Consider the following 19994-nt stretch of genomic DNA (forward strand, 5'->3'; position numbering starts at 1 on the left):
GGGGTGACTGGATGTTAAAATGTAAACAGTTTTTACCCTCAGCTGTGTCAAATGGGATTCATGTCTGTTGGTGCTTCCTTCTTTTAAATAAAAGAGTGTGGAGTATAGGAAGCACCACACCCTTCTTGTCGTTTCCCCCAGGCGCCTTGGGGATTCAATGAAAGGTCTAAATAGCCTATTCATTGATGTGGTTGTGTCCCGACGCATGCATAGTGCTAGCTCGGGGTGTTCTGTTAAGAATCATGCGGGTAGCTAGTACGCCTTGGTTGCTTGTGGTTAAAACGGCGTTTTTATAAAGCAACTGGGATGGAGGTTTTGTCCTCTTCCAAGAACCTGTTACTGGTTCTCGACGGATTCTCGTTCATATCTGGGGGATGATAACGGAATGGATCTGAACATAGGTAGAGGGGTCTCACGCCCTTGGGGTGGGCCACCGAGCGCGGTTCACACCGGCCCGTCTGGGTGGCGCCCTCTTTTCTTTTTTTTAAACTTTGGCCATTCCGCTGGCTCTTTTTAGCGTTTATCGCTTTTTCTCTGGTCAAGAATGACCGACAGAAACAGGTTGAATGGGGGTACAGATGGGGGGAAGACACTCTGAGAAAGTTACGGCTTTGTCCGGGAATCGAACTTGCTACCCCAGATCCGTGACGAGCACGGTTGTCCCCGGCGCCGAAATAGCGCTCGAGGTACGCGGTGAGCTACTGGAGCTCCCCTTGGCGCCCTCTTTTCATGTTTTAGATCAACACGCATATCTGCCCCTTCTCCTGGAGTAGGCATGTCGGCGTGGTTAGGGCACGGGACTGGTTCTGGTCACGCTGGTCCAGGTCAGTTAACCCGTTTGTCCGCCGGGGATGCAGATCTGCTGTTCTGGTACCCTGAGGGGGGAAAAAGGCCGGGTCGGCCCGGGGCGTCACAAGGTTAGGCGTTATAGAGACCCTTGTTGGGTACTTTTTTGTACCTGGCACTATCATAAGGGGCTGGTTCTCTTCTCCGCACCTCTCTCACGCATGGCGGAGAGGGGGCTGTTGGGGTGGTCTTCTGGACCTCCTCTGGTAACCCTGTGTGCTTCCCGAGCCGCCGGGCCCGGTCCGAAGTAAAGTTTCGTTGATACCGTAGACCTGGGATAACCCCTTTTTTCTTGAGGGGTTATAGGAACAACCACCGCATATGGTAACGACAGGGTGGTTGATTCCCTGGTGTGTTGGAGCAGTGTCAACTCCCGGGTTGTCCGATTGAGTGTGCCCCTGCACGTTCATGACGTCTGCCAATCATGTCAGCCTTCTCTGTCTTGACCCCTCTGGGTGGGTTTTTTTTGATGGAGGCTTCGTCATGGTGATCAACAACGCCAGCATCCGCCCCTTCCGCCGGGAGGGCTGTTTCAGCTGACTCCTTTGGCGCCTGTCTCGTCCGCAGTGCTCCAGGCTCAGGTTACAGCCTGTTGCCTGGTTTCCCCAGTACGCTGCCTGCTTCCGTTGGTTAACCTTTAGAGTGTTTACGGCCATGCTGACTGCCTGTGTTGCAGGGTCAGTATGCCAGGCGGTGTGCTATTGGGGGGAAAGGGCCCACTCTTGGAGGGGCCTTATCCGAATACGCTGGCGATGTGGGGGGCGGTGTCACTAGGTGACCACCTGGTGGGGTCTTGATGCCTGGCATCATTGACCTCTCCGGGCCCCCTTTTCCAGGGGATCCAGTCCCTTCAGTGGGTCTGGGTCTTCCTTCGCGCTCCGCTGCTATGGCCTTGCCACGGGGTTGGGTTTGCTCTTGACCCCGTGATTTTGGGGGCAGTAACGAGGTTGTTCCTTCGTTCGTTCCCGGGTGGCATGCGGGTTGTGCGTGTGTGTAGTCGTGGGGTCAAGCCACGGTCTGCTCACCCTGTGCGTTGGGTTGCTTGAGTGCCTCTTCGCACGGTCGGATCCGTCGCCCTCCCGTGAACCTCCAATAGGGGGGGTATCCTCCATTAGGGAGGGTCGGGGGGGCTCGGTCCTCCCCGGTCTGATGGTTGTGGGGGGCCTCAGCGGGGTACATTTGTCGGGCTATGGCTCCCGCTCAGCCCCTGTTGCAGACAGGTGCTGAGCAAGCCATAACGACATAGAACGGAGGGTTATGTATATAACCCAGTTCTATGAGTTATGGTGCGCTCAGCACCTGGACGCCGCTGCGGCCCTTGATCTCGCCTTGTGGTGAAAGTTTGGGAAGGAGGCGAGTAGGTGACCACACACCTGCTTATGAAGGTAAGCGGAAGGGGGTGTGGTCAGACGGACGTTGGGATGTAAAGGTACATGGTGGAATTTTTTATTCAGTGCTCGTGCACGAAGTGAAGTACAGTGCAGACAGGTGCTGAGCGCACCATAACTCATAGAACTGGGTTATATACATAACCCTCCGTTAATCATATTGGATGCCTTCATTTGAACAATTAATTTGCACTATATGAAATGAGTGGGGCTCGCTGTAGTAGCCTAGTGGGTGTGTGTATTGTATGAAATCAGAACCTGGACAGCACCGTTTGCGTGCACCGTTTGCGTGCAAGCAAAAAAGGAAAGATTTTGCGAGCTCCGCGCGAGTCCTATCACATCTACAGCCTATATGTCCAGCTCACCCGCCGCCTATGAGACCAGGCATTCTCAAAGTGCGGCCCTCGGAAATGTTTCCGTTGGCCTGCGATGAGTTGTTAAGGTGTAAATGCATGTGTTGTATTTGCTCTGGTTCCAATACAGTTTTAAACCAACCTAACATCACAGTACTGCTTTTAAGGAGGTAAAACTGCACCCCATGGGCTTAGCTGTCAAGTTAGGAACGCCAGCTTGTAGAAAGCTTGCTAGGCTGCTAGTTGCATGGCATACAGTACATGACTCGCAAGATGCCTACTCACAAGACAGATTATGTCATCATTGCAAGTATGTTATCTAGCAATTTCAGTGATTGCCATTTTTGCGAGATTGAAAGTTTGACCTTAGTTAAAGTTTTCATTGTGGACAGCCCTCAATCAAAACCTTGAAATCAGTGTAGAACACAGCACAGACCTAGCAGCAGCATTTGTAGACTACAGTATTGAATCAATTAATAGCAGTAATCACAACACATTGCTCTTCCTTAGTATTTCCGTTTCCCTATAAAGTTCTGGAAACAATAGCGTGTTAAAAAGTGAGTCAAGCAAGAAGTCTACCATCCCATTCTGTCTACAATATGAGCCATCCTAAATCACACGTCCAGGGAAAAAAAACTCTCCGAGTGACTCGGCCCCCTTCGTTCCTGTTGTGTATGTGAATCACAACGGTGTTCACCGGGCCTTTAAGATGGCACGATAATGTTGCGACACTGCTGTAATATACCGTCCGGTGCGTTATTTGAAGACATAATAGTTCCCACCAAAGAGCCATTCAAAAGCACACTCCTCCTACTTTGCTCGCTTCATATCACAGCCAGCCAGGTATATGAACATTGAAATAAAATGACGGTATGTAATGTAATTTAATTTGACTTAAGATAAGATATTCCTTTATTGACCCCCATGGGGAAACTACTTACTCAGAAGCTTTTTATATTACCTAAACCAGGGGTGGGCAATTATTTTCCCCAGGGGGCCGAATGAGCAACTGAAAATATGTTGGAGGGCCGGGCCAAAATTCCAAACTCAATTATGCATAATATACATTTTTATTTCTATATAAAAAGTAAGAGTGTATGTTATTATTTGGCAATTAAAAGGTGAGGTTAGCTTTCAAAAATATCATTTATTCAAATAGAATTTATTTCCAAAATGATAAACAAAATGTGAAACATTAATAACAAAGGGCATTTTGAGTTTCATATACTATTGAAACAATGATTTTCTTAGCTTTCTAACGACATCACATCATCTTATAGCAAAAATAAACAAGACATGTCACTGAACTGTGTAAAGAAAAGTGTCCCAGTTTTGTAGCCTTTTTTACTTTACATGCCTATATTAAACATTTAATGTTTTCAGAACTGTGCAAAAAAAAGAAAAAAAAAAGATCAAGTGTCCCATTTCACTTGTTATATTTCCACATTTTAGTGTTCTTCAGGTTTTTTTTTCATTCAGTGTGAGAAATCCAGTCTCTGTTGAGCTTTAACAAGTCCATCAAAGTCAGGTTGCATGTCTGAGGTGGAGATGCAAAGCACAGCTGCCAGATGTTCATCAGTGAGAGAGGATCTGTACCTGGACTTGGTAAACGTCATGACTGAGAATGTCTGTTCACATATGTAGGTGGATCCAAAGAGAACCAACATCTTCTGAGCATGTCTCCTCATGTTTGGAAAGTTCTCATCCTTGAGAGCAGAGTAGAACTCTAGCAGTGATGCTGACTTAAAGTGCTCTTTCAGTAGTGAATCAGACTGCAGGTCAATGAGTTCAAGCTGAACAACTATCAACACTGCAGGTAAAGGGAGAGGAAACCAGCTGCATTTCATCCTCAACCTTTTTGAAATCTTGAAAACACCTTGAAAATTCATCATGCAGTGCTCCCAACATGGATGAGTACCTGTGCCGGTGATCAGCTGATGGTTTGACTTCTTTCAGGGTTTTCATGTGTTTGAGATTGTTGCTGCCTAGGTGCCTTGAAATTAATTGCAACTTTGTCATGAAGGCTTTCACATGGCTATGCATTTCATGAGCAAAAATGCCCTTGCCCTGCAGTTGTGTGTTCAGTAGGGATGGGTATACCGTTCACATTTGAACCGATACGGTACCGGTACCTGTGAATCGATACCGGTACCCAACGGTACCTTTTTTCTGTACTTTAGTCTCTAAAAATTTAATCTACCTACCTCAGTTGTGGAAAAAAATCCAAACTTCAAATAACCACACTTTCGACCGAAGATTTTTTTTAATTTTTTTTTTAATTTTTTTTTTTATTATCATGTAATCTTTCGCGGGCCGGTCAGAATCATCCCGCGGGCCGGCCCAGGTCTGACCTAAACACACAATCCGGGCCACTTATTACTTACTTCACCAGGAAGTAATACCCCCCCCCCCCCCCCCACACACACACACACACTACCTCCGCCTGTCCGCCAGAGGACCCCCTAAACGGGATAGGCCAGGCCCAGGAGGAACAAATGTATAGGCATATTTATTCAATATGTTAAGTGTAAATTACATGATAATAAATGAAGTAGCACCGTTTAGTTCACTTCCTCTTTGGGTGGGGAGAAATATTTTACGAGGTGAAACAACGTCGTTCAAAAGAACCGGATCGTTCGCGAACGCCACATGTCACGAGGGAGCCCCCTCCTCGCCCACGTGACGCGCCGCCGCGGGGATTGGGTGGAAGATGGCGCTGGCCGAATGGAAATCCTAATGACAGTCTCCAAATTTGCCTCTTTTTGTACCATGGTGAGTAAAAATGGCATTGTTTTATATTATCCACTCATTAGACTAATTATGGAAACACGGCACTCGTGTGACCTCGTTGCTTTTTGTTTTTCGGAACAACAGCGGAATGACCAAAACCACTAATAAGCAACACTGGCCTCTGTGCTGCTGCTCGCCGAGCAGTTTTCCTAATCAGCCACCCTCTCTCTCTCGTCGCTACTAACGTTACTGTGGGCAGAGAAAGATAACGTACATTGTGAGCTTAGCTTACATCCATTTTTTCATTACACGACGATTAACATGAGCTGTTGTCAGCCCTGGATGTTAATGATTCGTGTCACTGGTCTGTAGTGGTGAGTGACCCTGCAGCACCGAGGGCGCACCTGCTGCTGCAGCAGTGATTCTAGGCTGGTTAGTTAGTTAGTTCTGTTTGTTAGCTAACGAGCTACTAGAGTACAGCGAGGAGCGTTCATCTGCTGGCTCGCCGACGCCAAGTAACATTACATTATAATAAGCCGACGTGAATCCAGTCGTAGACATTCTCTCTTGACTAAAGAACATTCCAACATGATCTAGAATGACGTGTTGAGCGCATGACGACATACGTATCTGCGCAGTTATTGACTCGATCCTATATTCTTCTTCACTGTTGCAGCAGGCAGCTAAGTTGATATATCTGTCTGTATGTCTCACCGATGGATGTTGAGCGGTGTAATGAAATGACAGCACAGCAGGGGATGTGATGATGAAGTCACAATGCTGAGAAGAACACCGCGAACCCTGATGTAAACAACAGACTAAAGTCTTTCTCTGATCTGCATCCTGTGTACTGTATTGTACCCATTCTGCAATCTGTTAATACAGTTTTCAATCAATCAATCAATCAAAACTGTTTGTGCTGCAACTCCAAAACGTCCTGACCTAAAGAAACGTCCCACCACTCATCCCCCACTATACTGCTCTTTAAAGCCCTTTTGGATCGATGTAAGGCATTGACCAAGGATAGGTAGTTTAACTTTGCATCAACAGCATATTTTTAAAACTCTTATCTGAACTGTGTGTGTGTGTGTACACTACGTACACTTTTCCTTTCATCATAACAGCACAAAGTATGCGAAATGCCAAGTCTTTAGGTTTAGATGACCTTGAGAAGAGCCAGCTTCTGCTAGTTGATAATAGTTGTGTTTATAAAGGGAAAACAGCCCCTCCACTCCCTCACAAAAAAGCGAAAGAAAAACAACAACAACATATAACCGACCCATTCTCTGCCACGACTTTGATCATCCTAAACCATCCTCTGCCAGCGCTATTTGTCTATGGAGATGTTTACCTTCTTTGCAGGGCTATAACTTTTTAAATTGTATTGCTAAATTGACATTACTATGGCCCATTCAACATCAATTATCTATCGTTCAGGATGTAGGAACGTTTTACTTTTTCATTCATACAAAAATACCGTCTAGAGTATAAATATGTTTTTATCGTTTTCTGCAGTATTTCCTAGAACGTGAGATATAGACATAAATGCATATATTAGATTATCAAATGCCGTTTGACACCGATCAACGTTATATTAAAAATGTCAACTGTACATGGTCCTAGACGTTATGACTTATCATCTGCGGGTGAACGGAGGGGGGGGGGGGGGGGGGTCGTTTATAATTCGGTGGCCGACGTTAAATCATTTATGTAGTATGGGTGATATATAGATCAGAGCAGTTTGTATGGATAATAATAAACAAACAGGCTGAAAGTAACGTCAGCCTCCTCTTACCGTTGGGCGATCACACTGGCGCAAACAGATCCCAGTTATGTGGTGGGGATCGATGCGATCCATTTCCGGTTTGTATATTACTAATACACGTCCAAATCATGTTGTTTATTGAGTTATGGCAACGGATCGATATCCACGGTGTCTGGATTGAGTCCCGGGACGAAAAACGAGTGGCCGGACGGAATAGGGAGACACACCGGCGTCACAATTATCGACTTCCGGTTGCAACTCGCCGATCGGCCACCAGGTGGCAGTATTGAAGCGTTGCAGAGTTGAGCGGAGTCCTACAGCACCAGCCAAGACTCCGTGGGTGAAATATGAATACCATGACGAAAATATGAAATATTGATCTCAAACACGCCTTACGCCGTGATTGGCAGACAACGCATGGCGGAGAAACATGCCTTAACACGGTATTGGCGAAAAAAGGGTTAAATAAACCTTTGAAAACAACTTAAATGTTCCAAAAGTCTATTTCCACTTACAGTGTTATCTCATACAATAACTGCCAATGCCAGCAAACCCAGTTGGGGCCCAAACTGTTCCCCTAGCAACACAATTATTCTGAAAAAGGTCTATAATTTCAAGTGAGGAATACATCTCTGAATTATTTTGTTGATATGCATTCCCAGGGCGCCAATGCCTCTGCTCTGGAGAAAGAGATTGGCTCTGAGCAGTTTCCAGTCAATGAACACTACTTCGGCCTGGTCAATGTAAGTGAATGGTTTTATTTGTTAAAGTTCTATGTTAAGTGTGTGTGTGTTCCCACCTGACTCTGTGTCCGGTCGATATGAAAGAAATTAATATCATAATAATCATAAGGATTTTCTTCAATATAGATACTATGATATCTGCTTGCATATTCAAGATCATCACATGTTTGGTAGAGGTGTGGGAAAATGTTGATACAGCATGATATTATGATACTTTACCCCACAATATTATATTGACCTGTAACCTGATGCCCAGTATTGATATCCATAGTAGAATACATGTCTACCTTGTAGCAGATAAAGATGCCTTACTGTCTGTTTACTTTGGTTATTTTTCACATTAGTTTACTTGGAGAATCCTGCAAGCACGTTTCTTTCCTATTGATGAATACATGCTAATCTCTCCATTCAGACTGCGCCAAAAACAAAAGTAGGGATGATCCGATACCGATCCATTACAAACATGTCATCATGCTTCACCAACCGAACAGCGGGACATGATTTAAGAAGAGAAAGATTGTGCCCAGCTTCCTCAAATGGATTCAGCTTTTAGCGTTTAGCAACAAGTCACTTCTCTCTCCCTCCTGCTCCTGTATGTCTATTGAGCACTGACCGATAAGTAGCGTTTAGTTCTTGAGTTGCTAAAACATTCGCTTGTCAGCTACTAACAAAGCTGCTGCAATGAAATGTTTACATTGCAAGGTAAAATAGAGCTAGCATTGTGGCTCTTCAAGGTAAAATAGAGCTACCATTGTGGCTCTTCAAGGTAAAATAAAGCTACCATGTGGCTCTTCAAGGTAAAATAGACCTACCATTGTGGCTCTACAAGGTAAAATATATCTACTATTGTGGCTCTTCAAGATGAAATAGACCTACCATTGTCGCTCTTCAAGGTAAAATAGACCTACCATTGTGGCTCTTCAAGGTAAAAATAGAAATATTGTGGCTCTTAACACAATAGCTGCCACGCAATATCGGCATCCTATAGTACAGGGGTGGCCAACCCGCGGCTCGCGAGCCGCATGCGGCTCTTTGCCCGTCAATGTGCGGCTCTTCCATCCATAAAAAAATATTAAAAAAAAAAAAAAAAAAAAAATTATTTTAATTTTTTATTTTACTTTTTTTTTTTTTTTTTTACTTTTTTTTTTGTATGTCACTCATTCAAGTCACTCAGTCAAGGACGTAGAATAAACATTTACAATTTTTTTTTAAATGGTCCATTTGCATGTTCTTGGTATCTGAATCTAGGGACATATATGGATCAGTGTCAGAAATAGTGTGTCTGTTACTAGGCTTGAGTAAATTGTAATGAACCAAAGGAGAATATCAATTCTATTTAGAAAAAAAATTATCTTTGACTGTAAATAACACCATGCTAAAATTGACCAGACCTGAAAAATCTAAGCAAATGAATAAAGGGAAGATGATTAAACAGAAGGTTTTGTAGATACAGTACTGAATTCTGCCATCTTTTTTATAATGTAAATTTCTCCACCATTTTTCATCATATTGCAACACCGTTTTTTGCAAGACGTTCACAGAAAGGTAGAGAAACTAACTGCGTTCTGTTTTATGGCAATAACGTTCAGGTTTGTGGGAGATAATCCCAAAAAATAAGAGAAATTAAAAAGTAAATCCAGAAGTCAGATGATTGACAGGGGCTGGTGTGAGCTGGGTAGGGTAGTTTTTCGAAATTTGAAAGCCCTGAGTCTCTTCCTTCAAAAGACTACACTCACTTTTGGCTGTGCCACTTCCTCCTGTCAATATGCGCCGGTTTCCGACTCAATGCCCTGAGATTTCTATAATCTTATATTTCACTAATAACAGTTAAAATAATTGGTAAACAAACATAATGCTGAAAATATACACTTTTACTGTATATCTCGGGCTTAAGAGGTTAACCCTGTGAGGCCCAAATTAAAAAGAAATTAGCAACTTCAGAGGCCAGAGGGTGGGACATATAAACACATTTACTATCAAATAGCATTGTGAGGCTGAACAACAGGACCAATTGACTATACATGTGCTTAAAGGGGAACTATCTTATAAATGGCTTTTTTCAGTGTTTACCATTGTTTCTTAGCTATGTGGACTTATATTAATAGGATATATGTCTCTAATTCTCATATTGGCGAATTCTTCCAATTCTCCTCTCACAATATTCACCCTCACTGAACTGAGTTATCTGAAAATGTGCATATCTGTGATGTCAGAGATTTCTCAGCTGCATAATAATGTGGCAGTTGGCACCAGGCCACACAGTGGTTGGAGCCCAGCCTCGAAACGGCTTAAGATCTTGAGGTAGAAAAATGTGGTTTTTAGTACTTGATTAGAAATACAAAACAATGCATTTTTTTTGAAAAAAACCTAGGTGTTCCATAGACTCACAGGAATTGTGTAAAAGTGCCCAAATAGTGAAAGAAATAGTAAAATAGTTCCCCTTTAACATTTTTTAAATAAACATTATTTTTTTAAATGGCTAAAAGTGATTTTGTAATTTTGCAACCGTGGGTCTCACAGGGTACTTTTAACCCTGTGAGGCCCAAATAAAAAAGACATTAGCAACTTCAGAGGCCAGAGGGTGAGACCTATAAACACATGAAGGGTGCCGTGACTGAAAAAAAAGGTTGAGAAACGCTGGTATATGGTGTGGCTCTTTGTGGTACCACAGTAATTTTTTTGTGGCTCTTAGTCTCTGACTGGTTGGCCACCCCTGCTATAGTAGCTACCGCCAGCGCTGTAAACGGTGGGAGTCGCTCACCTTGTTTTCAGGCCTATAACTATTTAAATATTATAGCTATATCTGCAATACTATGGCCCATTCGACATCGGGTATCTATCGTTCAAGATGTGGGAAAGTAATATTTTTTCCATTCATACATTGTCGTTTTATACCGTGGTGAATATAAGTATAGTTTTAGGGGCTTTCTCACTCACCATTCAGGGTCGAATCAGAGCCTGATCGCACCAGAAAAGGGTGTGTCCGTCCTACTGAGAACGCTCCCCCCGTCCCCGGGGATGCTGATTCGCTCCAAACCTGGACCGCTGAAATAGGTGGTTCCGGGTGCGCACCAGTGGGAGCGGGGGGCGTGGTGTAGAAGCTTGTACCAAAACACGGGAGAGGCTTCTGTATCAACTTGCTGACACACACAACGTCGTTACTGTAATGCTTTCATGCTTGCTTGAATTTTGGGCAGATAAAAACATACAGCAACAACTGGACAATACCCACAAAAACGATATTCATGGGCAATTTGCGAGTTCAGACCTCAATCAAACAAGCATGTGGAGCCTCACAGCTCCAGTGGATGAAAACATGAAGCCACGTTACAAAGCACAAGACTTCCCTCACTCGCATTAGGCCTGGCAATTCTTTTGCCATTGCTATGTCTACTATACATTGGTTTCTTGTTCGAATGCATTTATTTCTATTAGACCAGTGGTGCCCAACCAGTCGGCCGTGATCGACCGGTAGATCAATGACATGCAATATAATTGCCGCGAGCAATGGGCTAATGTTAGCTGCTAACTAGTAATAAATAGGCTAAGCTAACTAGCGTTAGCGTAAGCTAACTAGCGTTAGCTTAGCGTTAACCCTGGAAAACGCTCAAAGCGGACTCCACGACACCAGTTCCATTTGTGAGAAACGGGGGGTGGGTTATATTGACAAGGCTTGACAACAGAGGTTCAAATATAACTTATATATAACATGTTAAGAGCGTGACCGTGACATCATCGCTACGGCAAGCTTACACGCTCAAAACGCAAACTGTAAACAAAAACCCGGAGCGCACCAAGACTGCAGTGTGTACACAAACCAGAGGGGGGAGAGGGAGGGGGGAAGTTCGCACCCAAGGACGGAACGAGGACGGAGCGGAGCTGATTCGACCCCGAATGGCAGTGAGAAAGCCCCCTTAGAGTGGTCTAGGATAATTCCTATAACGCTAGTAATAGGCCGCAATGCATATTATACTTAATCCATTGGCATTTCGTCCCTATACACGCTACAATAAAAAATTCAAATGCATATGATCGGTATATTATGTTCCATCATGCATGCAGGAAAGGGGGGGGGGGGGGTCGTTTATGATTAATTGATTGTCAATAACAATCAATTGGTTGGACACTGGTCAGCTCTCCATCCCCGAACCAGACTGCGGACGTTCGGGGACAGAGCTTTCAGTGTGGCAGCTCCCACCCTCTGGAATTCCCTCCCCGCAGAACTCCGCACCGCCCCAACTCTGGACTTATTAAAAAAACTGCTCAAAACCCACCTCTTCAACTTGGCCTTTAACCCCTAATTTCTCACTTTATATGTATATGTTGTGTCTGTCCACTATGTTTGTTAATTTGTCATCCCCCCCCCCCCCCCCAATGTAAAGCGACCTTGGGTCTTCTGAAAGGCGCTATATAAAATGAAGTTATTATTATTAATAACGGCATTCGTTAGTACAACTGCATACGTTGATCAGATGGATTGCAATGATAGAAATGGACAATCAAGCTCGAATTAACGTTAGATTGCTCTTACCTCTAGCCGATGAGACTGCAGAAAGAATATTCCAATTATTTGATTGCCATCTGCTAGATCGTATTTCTGTTTGGCCAACGCCATTAAAAAAAAAAAGCGATAATCATTCTTGCGTCTCGAAGGCGATTCAATGCACTCGACTGTTCATCTGGATCCACGTTACAAAACAACTGCGCCCGGACGACATTCACTGATGCACAGAGCCAAGCTTCCTGCAGAAAGTAAGTGCAACATCGGCCGAATACCACCAGGCGGCGGTATCGGGCCGTTGCGGTCTCAGACAGAGTGCCAGATTTTCCCAGAGCCTTGCTGGATGAATTATGAATGGAAATAGCGAATAAAAGAAATATGGCTCTATTCGATTGGCGGGCTATAGCGAGTATACTCATCATTGGCGCAGAAACGGTTAAAGGTAAAATATACATACCATTACCATTGTGGCTCTTCAATGTAAAATAGACCTACCATTGTGGCTATTCAAGATGAAATAGACCTACCATCGTGGTTCTTCGACTAAAACATCTCCTAAAGATACATTTTCACCTTGATTAGTCCAAACAGTGCGTGCAGGAAAAGGAACATGGCAGAACCTAGCCGCTAGCGTATCAACACTAGGCAAAGTCATTGGGTTGGTTTTATTGCTTTTAAGTTGATCATAATGATGCATGTAGTATGCAGCTGTTTGATTATTTTAAAAGATTAGTCATTATTCTTTTTATTAAATCACTAAAATATTGATGTTGATATCCGCAAATACCTAGCCCCTTACGTGACTGCGGTTTGCAAGCCTGGGGCTTTTGTGACCGCAGTCACTTGCTTAAAAAGTTTAAATCATTGTTACTCCACGAGTGGTACTCACAGAGCGAGCCGTGTATTTCCGCCTGTAATGCCTGGACCAGGCAGCCAAATGCCTGGTGCGCATGCGCGGTGACACCAATAGCGGAAATACACGGCTCGCTCTGTGAGTACCACTCGTGTAGTAACAATGATTTAAACTGTTTATTAGCAACTCCGAGCTTCCAGACCCCACTGTAAAGCTGTGTTAAACCCATATTGTACGCTGGGTATCTTTGAAATTCATATCTGATATATTTTTGACACACCCCCAGCCCCGCGATCACGCTTGGTTGTTATTTTTTAAACTGGTCGCGTCCCACCAGCAAGTGACTGCGGTCACAAAAGCCCCAGGCTTGCAAACCGCAGTCACGTAAGGGGCTAGCAAATACCCAGAGTAAAAACAAAACAAAATAAAGTAAAACATTTTACTCAGACTATGTGTGTATTGAGGTGTTTTCTATTTACTGTGATATTTCTTCTAAAATGAAATGTTAATATATTGCTGTGTTTATAGTATTGCAATGTATCACAATATATTGAATCGTGAACCCTTTATTGGGATATCTATCGTATCGTATTTATGCCAATACACAGCCCTAGTGGTGCAGTGGTTCGTGTCTCACAGCAAGAAAGTCCTGGGTTGGAACCTGACGGGTGGCCTTTCTGAGTGGAGTTTGCATGTCCCCCTGTGTTTGCATTAGGGATGGGTACCGAATCCGGTACTTTTAAGGGTACTAAAAAGTCACGTCGGTACTACCGAGTACTGATTCACATGAGATCCACCGGTGCCACATTTCGGTACTGTAAAAGAAAAAAAAACGTGTCTGCATATGGCTCGCCGACAACAAACTATCATTACACATGGGCAAAACAGAGTCCATTCTCTTCGGTTCAAATAACAAACTCAGCAAGACCGACGGCTTCTCGGTTACAGTGGGTGACAATATTGTCACAAGGAAAGATGAAATTACCTACCTGGGTTCCATCCTAGAGGCTAATCTTTCCTGTGACAAAATGGCATCCAATGTAATAAAAAAAGTCCACCAACGAACTCGATTCTTGTACCGGATCTCCTCTCTGGTAAACAAGAATACCCTGAAGACTCTAGCAGGAGCACTCATTCAAGGGTACTACGACTATGCTTGCACCTCATGGTACCAAAGCACCTCAAAGGCACTAAAAAACAAATTACAAACATCTCAAAACAAGCTAGTCAGACTACTGCTTGACCTGACTCCTAGAACCCACCTCACCCCTGCCCACTTTGACAACCTAGGATGGCTTAGAGTAGACGACAGAGTACAGCAACTTGCAATGGGCCTGGTCTACAAGATACACTACGCGACCAAGGTACCCATGTACATGTCAAAATACTTCCCAAAGGTCAGTGAATACCACGATCACAACACCAGAGGGAGCTCCACAAATCATGTTAAACCCAGATTCAGCTCAAACAAGGGACTAAACACGTTTCGCAATTATGCCACATCAATGTGGAACGCCCTACCCAAAGCTGTAAAGGAATGTGAATCACTACCCACTTTCAAAAACACTCTCAGAAAACACCTACGGGAGACTGCAATTCGAAACAGTGTGTGTCCCCCCCCTACCCAACCCCCCCCCCCCCCCCCCCCCCCCCCCTCCCAATGTACAGCCCCCACCCACCCACCCAACCTCCTCCAATGTACAGTTTCTACGTCAAATGTATATACTCTTTTTCTGGACACTTTTGTATCACAAACAGTACTGTATTTGCAAATATGATATGTCATAAATGTATAGATGTAGCAGTACTGTCTATCTGTATGTCATGTATGTCATATATGTTATGATTAATTGAAAATGGGGGACCCTGATGTAAACAAGACGAAAGTCTTTCTCTGGTCTGCATCCCCTTAACAATTGTATGTATTGAGCTGTACTGTACTGTACCCATTCTGCAATCTGTTAATAAACTTTTCAATCAATCAATTAATCCGATGACATCAACGTTTCGTTTCCGCGAAACTAAACCTATGAAGTGTGCCGCACGTTCACGTCAACATTGACGCACACAATACACGCTTACCTAGGATTTGAATTCAACAACAAAGCAGTCGGGGCAATGGCAAGCCGAAAACGGTCGCAAGTGTGGTTACACTTTACAAAGCTAGATGCAGAATAATGATAATAAATTATTTGAAGTTTGGACACATTTTTTACAACTGAGGTAGGTAGATAACATTTTTAGAGACTAAAGTACCGAAAAAAAGGTATCTTTGGGTACCGGTATCGATTCACAGGTACCGGTATCGGTTCAAATGTGAATGGTACCCAACCCTAGTTTGCACAGCATTCCTCCAGGTACTCTGGTTTCCTCCGACACCAAAATACATGCATGCAAGGTACTCCTACCATTGCCCTTGACCAACTACTGGCATTAGAACTGGAGTTGGTCCCCAGGGTGCCTGTCTGTGGCTGCCCCACTGCTCCTAAACAGTTAGGATGGGTCAAATGCAGAGGAGCGAGACACTTAGCCCCCTGCCATGCTCCTGATGTGAGGCATGCGTCGTAAAGCGCTTTTGGATAAAAGCCACTCTATAAACGCACTCCGTTTTACCGTTTCTCCCCCCATTCAGTTCGGGAACACCTGCTACTGCAACTCGGTGCTGCAGGCGCTGTACTTCTGCCGACCGTTCCGGGAGAAGATCCTGGCGTACCGGAGCCAGCCTCGGCGTAAGGAGAACCTGCTCACCTGCCTGGCCGACCTGTTCCACAGCATCGCCAATCAGAAGAGGAAGGTGGGCGTCATACCACCCAAGAAGTTCATCACACGGCTACGCAAGGAGAACGGTGAGCACTGTGTTTTTGCCACAGGGTAGGGATAGGCCTGTGTCCTGGTTACCTTTTTGTTTTTTGCTTTTAAGCTTCAGGTGCTATAGATAACATTCAGCCACTAAATGTTGCACTTAGGGCTGGGCGATATGGCCTAAAAATAAAATCTCAGATTTTTATTTTTTAACTCCGACTCTATTTTTTTCTCTTAAACTAGAAATGCCAAGGAAATCATTAAAATAACATTTGTTTTTATTTGACACAAAAAAAAATTCAAACCAAGATGAATTTCCCTATTGGGATTGAAGTGCAATAACTTGCTTTTTCACCAAACTTTACTTAAAACAAATAAAAGGTGCCTCTTGATCATCAAACAAGAATGATTTTCCCTATTGGTATTAATAAAGTGCAAATCTAACTTTCACCAAACATAACTTTTTGTAAAATAAAAGGTGATTTCTTTTTTTTTATCGATTTTTTTTTTTCAAAATTGTCCTAAATCATTAATTCAAATTAATCGATCAAATCGCCCAGCCCTAGTTGCACTAGAGCACCAGCATGTAATTTATCCAATCGGGTGCATTCTATGTCATATAAATGTATATATTGTATTTTACCACATGTATATAATATATCCATATCTCTCTAAATATACCTGCATGTAATTCTGTATGATAGCATGTACAATAATGATGTATATATATACCATATATATATTTATTTATTTTTTACTCCATAATATATCCATCCACATCTGTTTCTATATACTCATAACTATAACATACATATATAATCCTGTTTACATATCTGTAGATTCTATACATATAAGGGAGACCTATTCTTACTATCTATCCTTACAGCTGCTGGCCAGTATGACTTACTACTACCATAGTGTCTTTATACCTGTATCACTGTACATATTATTACTACAACTCTGTACATGCATCTGATTAGCACTATACTCGGTAGTACTAATTTATATATTTTCGACCCAGTTTAATCTCCTGTACAATACATTGTATATTACTATTGCACCTTACTGTTACATTTGCACTCTGGTTGGATGCCAAACTTCCTTTCATTGAATGAAATTAATGGAACTCCTAATTTTAGGGATGCCCCGATCACGTTTTTTTGCCACCGATCGTCTATGAGCGATATCGGCCGATACCGATAGTTTTTGGTTTTTATAAAAAAAAATATATATATATATATTTTTTTTAATATTTTTTATAAAATATATTATATAATTATACTTGTATTATCTGCGAGACATCGCCACCACGCAACAAGTCAAAATGCTCGATATCTGCAAACAGCTCCACTGTCTGTGTGTATACTCTGCTTTGGTCAAATCACATTCAGCATGCCCTCAGCTAGCCCCTTTCGGACTGCGATGCAAGCCAGGGGCTCGAATACGCATCGAATCAATGTTATAAGACATTGATATCAGGAGCTATCTGTAGCTACTGCTAGCCGGCTAGATACCGTTAGACAACACCTCATGTATTAAACTAAAGTGAACTATTTAGTTTACTGGGTCATTTCGTGTAAACAGTGAGCTAACGTTAGCTACCTAGCTAACGGAGGTATCATGCACTACTAGACTATTGCTGGAGCATTTGTTGATATCAGGAGCTATCAGTAGCTAGCCGGCTAGATAACGTTAAGACAACGCCTCAGTGAACTATTTAGTTTACTGGGACATTTCATTTAAACAATGAGCTAACATGAGCTAACGTTAGCTACCTAGCTAATGGAGGTATCATGCACTCGACTATTGCTGGAGCATTTGTTGATATCAGGAGCTATCAGTAGCTAGCCAGCTAGATACCGTTAGACAATGCCTCATGTATTAAACTAAAAGTGAATAGTTGACTGGGTAATTTTGTTTAAACAGTAACGTTAGCTAGGTAGCTAACGTTAGCTCACAGAGGTCGCATGCACTAGACTAGAGCAGACTATTGCCGGAGGCAATAGGAGCCTCTGTTGACACGGGTCTGGGAGGGGCAGGGGGAGGAGGAGGGGCAGTGCGCTGCAGCTCTGTGTGTCTGAGAGAGAAGTCAGCTAGTGAGAACTCCACTAAGAATTGGATCATGTTTTTTGATCGGTTTTCACGATCTGTGAAAATAAAGCATTATCGGAATTCACAGATCTCATATTTATACTGAATATCGGCCGATACCGATCGCTGGCCGATCGATCGGGGCATCCCTACCTAATTTGCTACTACAGGTTATGAAAATGAACGGAACTTCTGATTTTGAAGTACAACACTAGATAATAAGTGAACTCACCAAGCATGTGCTTACTGGTAAATGTTCATCTGCTGACGGACGTAAAGCAAGTGAGCTAACTCCTAAAGCCTTTTACTACATACATAGATACTTACGTACATTTACCAAGAAATTGGACCTTCTTTTTTTTTATCCACTTTTTCTCCCCATTTCAATTTTTTCTCCCATCCCAATTTCGTATTATCCAATTCTTCCCTCCCCTGTTTTGAACGTTGCTAGACTATGCCTCCCACAGGTCGGTTGTAGTGAGGACAGAAGCCTTGCATCACGTGTCCCCTCCGGTACACGAGGAGGCAGCCTGTCGCATCTTTTCACCGCAGCAGCTCCAACTCTCAGTGGCGAGGTGTAACGCGTGGGAGGCTCACGCTGCCCCCGTCACTTCCTGCTTCCGTCGCACCGGCGTCACCAAACCGACCTGTAGGAGTCGCTGTCCACAACGTCAAATCCCCACCCACCGGCTTTCCCACCCTCTAACACTTGCCAATTGTGTTAGTATGAACGACCGGCCAGCCGGTAGCAACGCCGAGAGCTGGGCTCGAACCCAGCGTCTCCTGTGTTAGAGGCGAGCGCCTTGCCCACTGCGCCAATCAGCCGCCCTCTTATCTCTCTTTTTCTTGATGTATTGTCCATGGTTCAAATCCAGACTGCTGGATTAAGAGGAAATATTGGAGGAGGTTCTATCAGAAAATTATTAATTGTAATGTTAAACTACAGTAACACAGATGGGATTTGAAACTGGGGGTTACAGAATAGCAAACTATCAGTCCTGGAAGAATGACTAATGTTCCTCTTGTTTGTCCAACAACAAGTATAATGCCAACATTGTGAGCCTCCTGTCAATCATTGGGTTCTTTGAGGCACCTGTCACTCACTGTGAGTGGCATCTGTCAATCATTGGGTTCTGTGGGTTGATCTTCCCTGATGAGGGGCAGGTGTGTGAGCCTCATGGTTCCTGTCCGGGAGGCAAAATAATTAGCAATAAAGACATTTATTGTCATTTCCTGCAACATAATCTCAATAAAATAGCAAACACAAGTTATTTATTTAAAGGCGGCTGGGTGGCGCAGCGGACATTGTGCTCGTCACCAACGCAAGAGACACCGGGTTCGAATCCGGCTGTCGGCATTGCCTCCGGCTTGGGCCGGCCGTCATACTAACTCAATTGGCAGAGTTAGCGGGTGGAAGTCGATGGGTGGTAATCTGGACGTTGTGGACAGCGACTCCTACAGGTCGGTTGGGGGACGCCTGCACAGCAGAGACAGGAAATGGCGGGGGTAGTGTGAGCCTCCCACACGTTACACCTCGCCAATGAGAGTCCGCGCTGGCAGGTGAAAAGATGTGACAGGCTGCCTCCTCGTGTATCGGAGGGGACACGTGATGCAAGGCTTCTATCCTGCCTACAACCGGCCAGTGGGGGGCATATGAGAGCAACGTTCAAGACAGGGGAGGGGAGAATTGGCACAGCAAAAAAAAATTGGGATGAGGTCAAATAGAAAAAGAGGAGAAAAAGTGGATCAACATTTTTTATATTTTTTTATTTGAGTAGTGTATAAGGTTACACAATAGTTTAACATTGAACATGAAAACACATGCATTGCACACTCTTTAGTTTCTCCTCTGAGTTGGTTTCTTCTTACTGCTGTGAGGAGCATTTAGCTCTTGTCTCTTTAGTTTCTCCTGAGTTGGTTTC

At 43.7% G+C, this 19994-nt stretch overlaps 1 protein-coding gene across 1 annotated transcript in view; it reads left to right on the forward strand.

Annotated features, from left to right (window-relative positions):
- Positions 1-5249: 5249 nt before the first annotated feature.
- The window catches only part of usp12a (ubiquitin specific peptidase 12a), a 32205-nt gene continuing 17460 nt past the window's right edge, over positions 5250-19994 (forward strand). The window contains 3 exon segments of the mRNA XM_084326569.1: positions 5250-5359; positions 7745-7825; positions 15812-16025. Coding sequence (XP_084182695.1) covers positions 5312-5359; positions 7745-7825; positions 15812-16025 — 343 coding nt within the window. The 5' untranslated portion in view covers positions 5250-5311.

This window comes from Notolepis coatsorum, assembly GCF_963971535.1.
Source record: "Notolepis coatsorum genome assembly, chromosome: 12".
Taxonomy (NCBI): Eukaryota; Metazoa; Chordata; class Actinopteri; order Aulopiformes; family Paralepididae; genus Notolepis; species Notolepis coatsorum.